Source organism: Hevea brasiliensis, chromosome 8 (genome assembly GCF_030052815.1).
Source record: "Hevea brasiliensis isolate MT/VB/25A 57/8 chromosome 8, ASM3005281v1, whole genome shotgun sequence".
Taxonomy (NCBI): Eukaryota; Viridiplantae; Streptophyta; class Magnoliopsida; order Malpighiales; family Euphorbiaceae; genus Hevea; species Hevea brasiliensis.
Genome location: NC_079500.1, coordinates 25,912,837 through 25,926,116, shown reverse-complemented (window position 1 = coordinate 25,926,116; position 13,280 = coordinate 25,912,837). Strand labels below are relative to the sequence as shown.

Sequence of the window (13,280 nt, the reverse complement as noted above, 5' to 3'; positions counted from 1 at the left end):
TGTGGTCTCAATTTAATTTGAGATTTGTTTAGAATTAGAATCGAAACCAAAATATAATTTCAGTATAATTTTTATTCGATTTTTTATTGTTTCGGTTTTAATTTGGTTTGGTACGATTCCAATTCAGTTATTAGTTCTTAAAATAATTTTATGTAATTATTTTATTAAAAATTATACTTAAATTAATATTTAAATTTTAAATTGGATTATCAATATATAATATATCATATAATATATCTTTTAGTCATTTCTAAATTATATAATCTTTAATTATAAGGTGCATATATAATTTATGATTAAATATATAATATAATATAATAGTAAAAGTATATAATATATATTTTAACTATTTATTAATTATATAATAATTAAATATAAGATATAAATATAATTAAAATTAACATATATATAATATAATAGTATATTTATAATTAAGAATTATAAGGTAATTTAATATATTTATAAATAAAATTATTAAAAAAATTTAAAAAAATAAAATATAATATTTGATTATATTTAGTTTATATATATATATATTTAAAAAATATAAAAATATATATATATATAAATTCAAATCTCGATTCAATTCTAATTTAATTAGTACCGTTTCGGTTCATTTCAATACGGTTCTAGTTCGATTCTTAGTAAAAAATCAAAACTAAACTAAAATATAAAAAATTTTTTGATTAATTCGATTCGGTTCTCCTAAGAACTACGCATAACCCTAATCAAAAGAATGACTTGAAAGTCCTACTATTGCTGGGGAGACTATAATACACAAATCCTTCTTTTTAACTTATCTAAAATAGAATCCTCAAAAGAATATGAAAAATAGCAATATCAAAATATAGTAGCATGCTTGAAATTGGGGCTAACCAACAAGTTTTACTGAATAATTGGAATTTAATGAAATTATTACATCATCATTAACCTTTTATTTGGATAGAAGAAGGTGGATAAAAGAGAAAAAAAATTAATTTCTCTAAATTTTTTTATTTAGACAATAAATAACGAAAGAGAAAGAAATTTCATTCTCTGTTAATTAACTTAAAATATTTCTTCTCAAATTAAATGAAAATGAAACAAAGGGAAAAAAAAAAAAGTGTTTTTTATGTTAAAATATTTAAATGCCCTTTTATAATATAATATTCCTTTATCTCATTTCAAGTCATATTTCAAGACAAAAAAATGTCCCATTTTACTTATCTTTTTAAAAAATAAAGAAATATTATTTTTTTTCAACTTTACTATTATGTATTATTCCAATGCATTTATATTTTTCTTATTACTTTTTTTTTATTTTAATTAAATTATTTTTTTAATATGTGTTACATGTTTATGTGCTTATTATATCTATTAGTAATTTAATATTTTTATATATAATTTTTATATATTATTATTATTATATAATTTTTTATTTTTCATAATATGAATATTGCATGTGTATTTATTATTTCTAAATTAAATTAATAAAAATAAAAATATGTCAATAAAATAAGAAAATATAGAGGTAAAATTTATGATAAAAAAATTTTATTATTATATTATAATTTTATATTGTAAGTGTTTTAATTATAAATATATAAACTTAACTATTTGTTATTTTGTTGATTCATATATTCTCGTATTAAATTTTTAAATAATGAAGTGTTGAGTTTACCAATACTAATTAATTTTTATTATTATATAATTTTTATAAAATATAAATAATTAACGTGAATAATCTGAACTTTTTTTAACACTATTTAAAAGTTTTTATATATAATAGTAAAATAAATTCAATTTAGTATAATTTTATAAAATATTTTTTGATTTCTCATATTTTTTTATTTTATTTGATAAAATTAACTATATACACAAGTATCAATATTATTGATTTTTATTTAATATATAATATTTTACATGGTTTCTTTTTTTTTTTCTTATGACATGGAGAAAAATAATTTCATATTTTCTCATGATATAGGGAAAACTTTAAAAATAAATTGACAAATATATTAATATTAATAAATTATTTATAAATAATAAATTAATTAAAATTTTCTTTTTATATAAAAAGTAAAAATTGGATGCTAATAAAAAAAACATTGATTTATATTATTACATTATTGGAATGATTATAACAAAAAAATGTATAGACAATTATTTAATTTATAGGAAAATATTTTATCAAATTAACTTATAATATATTTCTAAATAAATTTTTTTATAATTATTTTTCAAAAAGTAAACCTTAAATTTCAATAAACGAATTTGTTCAATTCAAATAAATAAAAATTTTATTAAGTAATATAATGCTCATATTTATATAGAAGTTAGACTCTTTTTAAATCAATATATCAATTTGTATTTATATTTTAACATAAATTTATTAAATTGAAATGATAATTATATATTTAAAATATAATTTTTAATTTTTTTTATACATATTCAATATTTATTAAGTTAGGATAAGATTATAGTATGAAAAAAGGTTAAATAATTATTATATTTTTTTAATATACACACACATTAATATTTTAAAATTTTTAATAATATATCATTTTAAAATAAAATAATTAGTATTATAAATTTTAATCATTTTATTAATTATATTAATTTTATAATTAAACACAAGTCTAATATATTATATTAATTATTAATTTTTAAATAATGTATATTTACCTATTTAGATATTTTTGCTCATACATAAAATTTACTTTTTAGATTCATATAATTTTATATATTATTCAAAATTTTAGATTCATATAATTTTATTATATATTATATACTAATTATATATATATTTTTTATAAAGTAATGAATATAAATTTTTTTATAATATTTTTTCGTGTTGCATATATATATATAGATAACTTATAAATTTAATGTTAACTAAAACTAACTTATGTATTAACGCAATATTTAAGAATTTTAGAAATTATATTTATAAATAAAAAATATAAATTTATTTTATATGAAATATTTTTTAACGAATTTATAAAAAGTAAATTAAAACAAAATTATTGTTTTTAACGTAAAATTAAAATATAAATGTATTAAAATATTTTTAAATAAATAATTATAAAATAAAGATAAGAATATAAATAAAATAAATTTCTATTTTTATAAATAATATAAATAATAATGATATTTTTATAAAATTTTATTTTTAAATTATATTATAATAAAATTTTAATTAGTAAAGATTAAGAATTTTATATGTGTATAAATTTTAAAATTATATAAAATTTTAAATATTAAAAATTTTAAATTTAAATAAATATTAAAATTAAATTAAATAATAAAAATTATAATTATAAATAATTATAGACAATATATAAATTAATTTCTCTCAATTTATCCGTACAATTAAGGTCCGACCAACGAGTGAAGATATTTCCGTAATCCATGAATAAAAACAATCCACGTCATCCATCGTCTTGCAGCAGCCGACAACCATTTTATCATCACAATAACCAAACCGTCACAATAAAACCCGACGGGACCACGTGCGCAAACTAAATTAAAAAAAAAAAAAAACCCTGCAACGCGTTTCAATCTACTACTGCGTTTTTCAAAATCCCAATTCCTTTCCTGATCTTACTGAGTCAATCCGGGCCCCGACTCGCCGTCCTCCTTCCTCCGATACTTAAACTTTAATCATGGAGATCGCCCCCGCGGCGGCGCCACCACCACCGAATCACGGAGAATCTAGCGACACACTAAGACGGTTGTCTCTATCCTCGTGTTCCTCAAAATCCATGGCTTCGAATCGTCATTTGATCGAAAAGGAAAGTAATGGAGCTTCGTCTTCGGCAGCGGCGGCATCATCGTCGAGGTATGAGGACGATGAAGAGGAGGAGGATGTATGCCGGATCTGTAGGAACCCGGGAGATGCGGAGAATCCTTTACGGTATCCTTGCGCTTGTAGCGGAAGTATCAAGTTTGTGCACCAGGATTGCCTACTGCAGTGGCTTAATCACAGCAACGCTCGCCAATGCGAGGTAAGTTTCACTTTATTAACATATGAATAGAATATTTTGGATTTGTTGATTTGGGAATTTTACGAATTTTACTGGAAATAGTTGCTGTGAATTTGATTGGTGTTGTTATGGTGAAAGTTGATTGAACAAGGTTTAATTAGGGATTTAGATATTCTTTTATTTTCGCCTGCTTTATCGAAGCCATCAAGGAAAGCTTTAACTGGGCCTGTTTTGTATTGGTGAAAGTGGTTTCTTTATTGCTTCTGTCAAATGGATTTTATGTTTTGTACAAGATACTTTTTATATACTGAAGATATGGCATTTTGATTATATCGAGATCCCTTGTAACTAAGATAAGATAATGTGGTAGGTGCCAAAAGATGTGCTGGATATGCTATGCTACCTTCAGAGTAATTTTAAAGTTCAAGTTCATATTTCTGGGATGACAGTTCTAACACTACAGATGAAGTGCATGAATTTTGCTAATAAAAGGGGTGCAATGAATGATTAACGCCAAATGAAGATACTTTTATTCTTATGTTAAAGAGAAGTAGCATGGGGACTGGAAATGTGAAAGCCATGGTTTTCGGTCCGTGAATTTGAGTTTGGAAAAATTTTGCTAATGGTTTAAGGAAAGGCACCAGTGCACACATATAATCGAGCTTGTTGCTTTTAAGTCAGCCAGCTGGTTCTTTTTTTATAACTTTTTTATAATTTAAAAAAAAAAAATTATGGAAGAGGACCTTGTCTGCAATTAGGCAGTCATCAGTTTATCTAGTGAGTTGCATTATATTTTTATAGCTTTGTAGTGCTTTGCACTGTCAAGTTTCAATCACACGTGTATTTTATTTACATATGTATTTATATAATTTTTTTTGGTCTTTTTTTACCTTACTTTTCAGGTTTGCAAGCATGCATTCTCTTTCTCTCCTGTTTATGCAGAGAATGCCCCAGCAAGGCTTCCTTTTCAGGAGTTTGTAGTTGGGATGACAATGAAGACTTGCCATGTTCTGCAATTCTTTTTGCGCCTTAGTTTTGTCCTTTCTGTTTGGCTCCTCATTATACCCTTCATAACCTTCTGGATATGGCGTTTGGCTTTTGTGAGGAGTTTTGGTGAAGCCCAGAGATTGTTTTTAAGTCATATCACTACCACAGTTATTCTTACTGATTGTCTGCATGGCTTCCTACTTTCTGCTAGCATTGTTTTCATTTTTCTTGGAGCTACTTCATTAAGAGATTACTTTAGGCATTTAAGGGAGCTTGGAGGTCAGGATGCTGAGAGAGAGGATGAAGGTGACAGAAATGGTGCTCGTGCTGCAAGACGGCCACCAGGACAAGCTATGCGAAATTTTGCTGGTGTGGCAAATGCTGAAGATGCTGGTGGCGGACAAGGAATTGCTGGGGCTGGTCAAATGATCCGAAGGAATGCAGAAAATGTTGCTGCTCGATGGGAGATGCAGGCAGCTCGTCTTGAGGCTCATGTTGAACAAATGTTTGATGGTTTAGATGATGCTGATGGTGCAGAGGATGTGCCCTTTGATGAGCTTGTTGGCATGCAGGGCCCTGTATTCCATTTAGTTGAAAATGCATTCACTGTGAGTATAATTTCTCTCCTGTCATCTTTCACTGGAATTGTTTGGATAGATGTTGAAAATTTTATCACATATGTGTTTTGCCAATAATCTTGTATAAGGCATTTGATTTAAATCTGAATCAGAATTCTATGCTCTTCACCCGGTACTTCATCCCTCTCCCCCCCTCCCCGGCCGGGGCTGCTCCTTTCTACTGGGGAATTGAACATTTGTTCTCTCAGTTTTATCATTTTTAGATAGATGTTGAAAATTTTATCACATATGTGTTTTGCCAATAATCTTGTATAAGGCATTTGATTTAAATCTGAATCAGAATTCTATGCTCTTCACCCGGTACTTCATCCCCCTCCCCCACCCACCCACCCACCCCCGCCGGCCGGGGCTGCTCCTTTCTACTGGGGAATTGAACATTTGTTCTCTCAGTTTTATCATTTTTAGATAATATTATTTCAATGCATTTCTCATTGCTACTGGTGCTTTTTCCCAAAAAAAAAAAATGTTAATAATTATAGAGAAAATGGAGGGGAAGATTGCCCATGTCTTTATATTTAGCACTCTTGCCTGTCAACGTGGGACAATACACTCTTCTTACTCTCAGGAATGAACATCTGGATCTTGAAGTTTATAGGATTGAACATCTGCAGGTGGCCCAATATCGAGACAAGGGTTGGCTCTAATACCAAGTAGAGAAAATGAACTAGGAGTAACTCAATCTTAAAAGCCAGCTCAAGGGGGAAAGATTGCCCAACTCTTTATATTTAGCACTCTTGCCTTATGTCCGGTTAATCTGGACAACAAGCATGAGTAAATGATTTTTAGAAATTAATATATCAATAGTTTTTTTGTGTAAAATTTTAAAAATTAAATAAAAAAACTGGACTGCACCAAACCTGTCATTGATCTGGTTCTGGTTTGACCAGTCCCACCACTGGTTGGTCTGTTCTGCTTTATTTTTAGCACTCTTGCCTGTCGACGTGGGACAATACACTCTTCTTACTCTCAGGAATGAACATCTGGATCTTGAAGTTTATAGGATTGAACATCTGCAGGTGGCTCAATATCGAGACAAGGGTTGGCTCTAATACCAAGTAGAGAAAATGAACTAGGAGTAACTCAATCTTAAAAGCCAGCTCAAGGGGGAAAGATTGCCCAACTCTTTATATTAAGCACTCTTGCCTTATGCCCGGTTAATCTGGACAACAAGCATGAGTAAATGATTTTTAGAAATTAATATATCAATAGTTTTTTTGTGTAAAATTTTAAAAATTAAATAAAAAAACTGGACTGCACCAAACCAGTCATTGATCTGGTTCTGGTTTGACCAGTCCCACTGGTTGGTCTGTTCTGCTTTACAGAGCACTGAGTTCTACTAATTTTGCAAGAACAAGTGTTCCTCTCTCTGTTGGGATGGGGAGCTTGTTTTGCTTTGACTCTTAGTTCAATAAGGTGAAATAAAAAAAAATTAATAAAATTTCCTCTTTTTTACTTTTGCTGGAGAGTTCCTTCATTCTGGCTTTATTAATCTGCAGGTTCTGGCTAGCAATATGATATTCCTCGGTATTGTAATCTTCATGCCCTTTTCATTTGGAAGGATTATACTCTACTACGTGTCATGGCTTTTCTCTTCTGCAAGTGGTCCGTTACTGTCAACAGTTATGCCACTAACAGATACTGCTCTCTCCATAGCTAACTTTACATTAACTGCTGTTACAAATTTGACATCTGAAGGCCAAGATGGTGGACTTCTTGGTCAGGTTGCAGATATGTTAAAAGTAAATGCTAGTGGACTAAATGAAGTCTCAAAGAACATAAGCACTCCTCTATCAGCAGATCTCTTAAAAGGGGCAAATATTGGCACATCACGGCTTTCTGATGTTTCAACTCTTGCTATTGGATACATGTTTATATTCTCTATAGTCTTCTTCTACCTTGGTATTGTTGCGTTGATTAGATATACAAAGGGTGAGCCTTTTACTATGGGGAGATTTTATGGTATTGCCTCTATCGCAGAAACAATTCCATCACTTTTCAGGCAGTTCTTGGCAGCAATGAGGCATTTGATGACTATGATTAAGGTTGCCTTCCTACTGGTCATTGAGCTTGGCGTATTTCCTTTGATGTGTGGATGGTGGCTGGATGTTTGTACTATAAGGATGTTTGGGAAGTCCATGGCTCAAAGAGTTCAATTCTTCTCAGTTTCTCCTTTAGCAAGCTCATTGGTTCATTGGGTTGTAGGAATTGTGTACATGCTGCAAATAAGCATTTTTGTCAGTCTTCTTCGAGGGGTATCTTCCTTAGCAATCTTATCACAATGGACAATTTCTGTAAATACATGGTGCAATAAATTAATATTTTATCTTTTACTTTATGTCTGTAGGTTTTACGTCAGGGAGTTCTGTATTTTCTTCGAGATCCAGCTGATCCAAACTATAACCCATTCCGTGATTTAATTGATGATCCTGTGCACAAGCATGCCCGCAGGGTTTTGTTGTCTGTTGCTGTTTATGGGAGTTTAATTGTGATGCTGGTATTTTTACCTGTCAAACTTGCAATGCAGATGGCACCCACCATTTTCCCTCTGGATATATCGTAAGCGTTGATCATATACTCCTGCCATTCTTATGATTATTGATCACCTTTTTTTGTATTCTCTGACATGGATACACATTTCTTGCAGAGTGTCTGATCCGTTTACTGAGATACCAGCTGACATGCTGCTTTTCCAAATCTGCATTCCATTTGCCATTGAGCATTTTAAATTGCGGACCACAATCAAATGCGTTCTCCGCTATTGGTTTACAGCAGTTGGCTGGGCACTTGGTTTAACAGATTTTTTACTGCCCAGACCTGAGGACAATGGTGGCCTGGACAATGTAAATCCAGAGCCGGGAATGCAGGATAGACTTCCAGCAGTGCAACTAGGTGCACAGGATCGAGCTTTGGTGGCACTTGCTGCTGCTGATGATCCAAACAGAGGCCTCCTTGCCAGTGGGGACCCTAATACTGCTGAGGAGTGTGATAGTGATGAACAATCTGATTCAGAGTATGTATGAAGTGTTTAAGTTGATCTGAATTAGATCATTGTCTATTGATTACTCGCTTCTCCTTTCCTTTTTGTTTTTTAAAATGTGTTTGTGTGTGGAGGGGGAAGGGGCAAGGCGTTGGTAAACTTTATCAATTATCAATATCACCTTAATCTTAACAGTTTGTGTTTGTTAGCTATTTCTGTTCTATTCTTTCAATTGCATACTGTTGTAACCTATATTATTCTTTGTCCACTTTTTAGCCAAAATTGGAATGAGGAAATCAATTATCCTACTACTCCTCTAGAACCTTATAAATATTTGTTTTCTCTATGATATCTCCACTTCCTGCCACCAGCATGTATTATTCAATTCAACTCAATTCAATTGAACTAACTCTCAATTCCAATTTAGTTGTCATCAGCATATGTTTTTTTTGCCTTAATTCAACTTTGTATAGGTCATACTTTCCAATATATGTTCAATCCATGGTATTTTTAGGTCTACTTTCCCATTCTTCCTACTACCTCAAATTGACTTGCTTTTTTGCTTCAGTGCATCTCTAAGTTTACATTGGATATGGATCAAACATATCAACCTATCCTCCCTCATTTTGTCCTCAATGCGTACTGCGTCCACCCTCTGCTGAATATAAAATATATATATTTTTTTTATTCTGGTATATTAACATTCTCAATTTAGCTTCAGCATTGCCCATTTTATAAATGTGCTGTTTTTGCCACCCAGCATTCACTACCATAGAGCAGCTGGGCTGATCACAATTTCATAAAATTTTCCTTGTAGCAAGGACTTTGTGGTCAGAGAATACTTGTGTGCCTTTATATATATATATATATATATACATATATATATATATATATATATATATATATATATATATATATAATTGCTGCTCTTAATTATTGTTACTAGTTCAAGAATAGTGCATTTTCTGCCCTAATATTTTCAAATTGGTGTTTTAGTAGGTACAGCTTTGTTCTTTGCATTGTCCTCTTGCTGGTTGTCGCTTGGATGACTCTACTTGTCTTCAACTCAGCCTTGATAGTTGTACCCATATCACTTGGGCGTACCCTTTTCAATTCCATTCCTCTTCTCCCAATAACCCATGGCATCAAGTGCAATGGTAAGAGTGGTGGATCCAATTGTCAGAGGGGCAGTGCGCACATGCGCGCGCGCACACACACACACACACACACACACACACACACACACACACACACACACACACACACACACATATTGGCATGTGCTAAATTTTTATAATTATTTGATTTAAATGGAGGCATATTTAGAATTGAGCAAGGGAAATACACTACATCTATATTGATGTACTAAAAATTATAATTATTTAATCTAAATAGAGACAAGCTTAAAATTTAGTGGGGGCAATTTCATAAAAATATAAATTATACACGAAATTTTATATGAATAGTGGGGTCAATTGGGCTAATTGAGTGGGGGCAATTGCATAAATTAAAGAATTTATTAAAAAACTTATAAAGAAATGGTGGCAATTGCCCCTACTGCCCCAGTGTAAATGCACCAGTTAATGGTAATGTGGTTGAATGAATTTTTCTAGTTCTTATGCATCCTATGTGTGAGATGAGATATGATGATGTAGTTTTCTTTGTATTTTTCCTTAGATCTCTATGCTTTCATAATTGGAAGCTATGTCATTTGGACTGCTTTGGCTGGAGCCAGATATTCCATTGAACATATTAGAACAAATAGGGCGACTATTTTGCTTAGCCAAATCTGGAAGTGGTGTGGCATTGTTCTGAAGAGCTCTATGCTGTTGTCAATATGGGTATGAGTGATGTTTGTTATATCTATATCACTTGTCAGGTCTCTATTCATTAAAACTGGTTATTATTTCTTCTTGTGGCAACTTTCTAACCTCTGACTCTTTATTGCTGTTTTGGTCTAGATTTTTGTCATTCCAGTATTGATTGGGCTTCTCTTTGAGCTTCTGGTGATTGTGCCTATGCGGGTGCCTGTGGATGAAAGCCCAGTTTTCCTCCTGTATCAGGACTGGGCATTGGGACTTATCTTTCTTAAGATTTGGACCAGGCTGGTGAGTTGTTAAATTTTGTGCATTTTAACTTGAATAATAAGTTTACCAGAAATTTTTGTGTAGATGCTCACAGGCAGATTAGCAATTTATTAACAATTTTTAGTTGATAGACCACTTTTTACTAACACTATCCAGCACCTGAAAGAGTATTGCTAACCCCTGAAATATACTTAAAAATAGGCCAAATGACTAATAAAAAAATTCTTCAACTTTGCCCACTTCTTCAATTTTCGGCCAAACCTTGTAATTTTGTGAATTATGGCTGTGAACTTTAATATGGTTAAAAATTATGGACAGTTATTGAATAAGTTCAGTAATGTACATGAGGCCATTTCCGAGGATTTAATCCAAAATCGTTTAAAGTGGAGAAAGAGAATCCATATAGCCGACCTCAAATTTTTGGGATAAAGGCTTAGTTGAGTTGAGTTGAGTTTAATATACACATAAAGCCACAAATACCTATGTAATAAGCAATTGGCAAAAGTTATATTTGTTAATTTCTTTGAAGAAATGACAAATATAAAATATTATTCTATTTTTTTTATTTCTAGAAGTCCAAAAAATAATTATGAACTCTCTTTTTGGAAAATGGTTGGTAAATAGATATGTTAATTTTTGGAAAGGAACATAATTTTTTTGTATATTATCATCATTGTAAAGAAATCTTCAAAAAGCAAATTTTATTTTATTTGTAAATTTAAATTGTTATGTAGCTTCACATGTATATTTACTCCACTTAATTTATTGCAATGGCTACCAAGATGTTGAGATCCATTTCCATAGCTATAACTGATTATTAAAATGATGGGACAATCGAAAGAGCATATAAAGTGCATTTTTTTTTTAATCATTTTTCCATCTAGAAAGCCAACGACATGAAGTTTGGTACATAGAAAATTAAATGATGTTGGCCCTTTTTGGATTTTCATTTGATTATGCACAGCAAACTATTGATTTTACTGATATGCATTTAGTTCCGGCCCATTAATTTGGGTTCCGGAAAGAAAGTTTAAATTTTAGTCATGTAGCATTGATGAATAATGTGCATAAGATCCCATATACTGATCCAATAGAACATGTGGTACAATGTCATTGTTGTACTGTTACCTTCGAGATTATGCGGTGCAAGGACATTACTATGTTTGGAGATTGTGACAACAGTGTCAAAAATATAACAGGTGCTGAATTTTCAGCATTTAAATTATGTTGGTATTTGCTTTAGTTTTGATTTGCATGTGGAATTGTGGACAACATTTAAAATATAATTTGGAAAGAAGAAACCATCTTTTTTTTATTTGAGAAACAATCTTTTTTTTTTTATTTATTTAATGTGTGTTATGTATTGGTGCTTGAACAGGTTATGTTGGACCATATGATGCCACTCGTGGATGAAAGTTGGCGAATAAAATTTGAAAGGGTGAGAGAAAATGGTTTCTCAAGGCTACAAGGCCTTTGGGTCCTACGAGAGATCGTGTTCCCTATAATAATGAAGCTGCTAACGGCCCTGTGTGTACCTTATGTCTTGGCAAGAGGGTTGTTTCCTGTGCTTGGTTACCCATTAGTAGTAAACTCTGCTGTGTACCGGTTTGCATGGTTGGGATGTCTCTGCTTAAGTGCATTGTGCTTTTGCGCTAAAAGATTCCATGTTTGGTTCACCAACCTTCACAACTCCATACGCGATGATCGCTATCTCATCGGTCGTAGGCTTCATAACTATGGAGAAAATATAGAAGAGAGGCAAAATGAGGCAGGGATTTCCTCTGAAGTGCAAAATTCGAATTTGCAAGGCACTGGTTTGATTCTAAATGATCAAGAAGCTGATGGAGGGTTGAGGCGAAGGCGAATATATCAAGAGGATGCATGACAGATGAGACAGGTTTGTGGGAGTTCTAATCTGATTGAGGCTGTGAAGCCTTGGAAATGTTAATAGGACATTCCATTGGGAGAATCAACATGTGCTCATAACTTCATAGTTGGGTATTTTGTGCATATATTATACGTGTAAAATTACTAGTTAGAATGGAAACATTAAGATGGTTGTTGGTGGCAAGAATGTTTATTTTTCATTTGATTTTTGATCAACGCCTGTAGATATACTGGCTTCCATCAAAACGTCCACAAATTCGATGGAATGATGGTTGGGTAGCCAAGGCCTTCTATCTCTAGGGTATTGATTGGAACCACAAATTGCATTTTGAGTTGCCTGCGGGGAACACGTCTTCCAATTAATATGCATGTGGCAGAGCACACCAAGCTGATCTCACCTTTAAATTATCATCTATGCATAACAATGCAGGTGGCATCAAACACTGTTGAATGAATTAATGATATGGGGTTGTACTTCGCTTGGTCCTAACAAATTATGTGGCATCATTCCAGTGATAAACTATATAAGGCTCTGAGGGTCGTGGAATTGATGGAGTATTTGGTTATCTATTTGTTGATTATTTTGAATTTGTAAATCGATTTATAACAACTGGTTCATATTACTCATAATTAATTTGATGACATCACCATAATGCATACAATCTTAGCCCTGAAAACAGAAAAAAAAAAAAAAAAAAAGAAAGAAGGGAACAATGCAGTTATCTCTGGAATGCCAGCC

At 31.4% G+C, this 13,280-nt stretch overlaps 1 protein-coding gene across 2 annotated transcripts; it reads left to right on the top strand.

Moving 5' to 3' along the window:
- Positions 1-3,487: 3,487 nt before the first annotated feature.
- Positions 3,488-12,862, top strand: LOC110662221 (probable E3 ubiquitin ligase SUD1). 2 transcript variants are annotated; one of them, XM_021821130.2, is made up of 9 exons: positions 3,488-3,986; positions 4,868-5,560; positions 7,087-7,842; positions 7,935-8,146; positions 8,235-8,600; positions 9,567-9,724; positions 10,245-10,408; positions 10,529-10,675; positions 12,033-12,862. In XM_021821130.2, exons 1-9 carry the CDS (start codon positions 3,645-3,647, stop codon positions 12,537-12,539), a joined length of 3,345 nt encoding a protein of 1,114 aa, XP_021676822.2. In that variant the 5' UTR covers positions 3,488-3,644; the 3' UTR covers positions 12,540-12,862. The 2 variants fall into 2 exon arrangements, with proteins under 2 accessions (XP_021676822.2, XP_021676821.2); XM_021821129.2 differs by having other exon boundaries at positions 3,489-3,986; positions 9,564-9,724.
- Positions 12,863-13,280: the final 418 nt, after the last annotated feature.

Coding starts and splice junctions, on each gene's coding strand:
- LOC110662221 (XM_021821129.2), top strand. CDS start 3,645: ATGGAGATCGCCCCCGCGGCGGCGCCACCACCACCGAATCACGGAGAA. Junction 3,987..4,867: donor GCAACGCTCGCCAATGCGAG/GTAAGTTTCACT, acceptor CTTACTTTTCAG/GTTTGCAAGCATGCATTCTC. Junction 7,843..7,934: donor TTGTCAGTCTTCTTCGAGGG/GTATCTTCCTTA, acceptor TTATGTCTGTAG/GTTTTACGTCAGGGAGTTCT.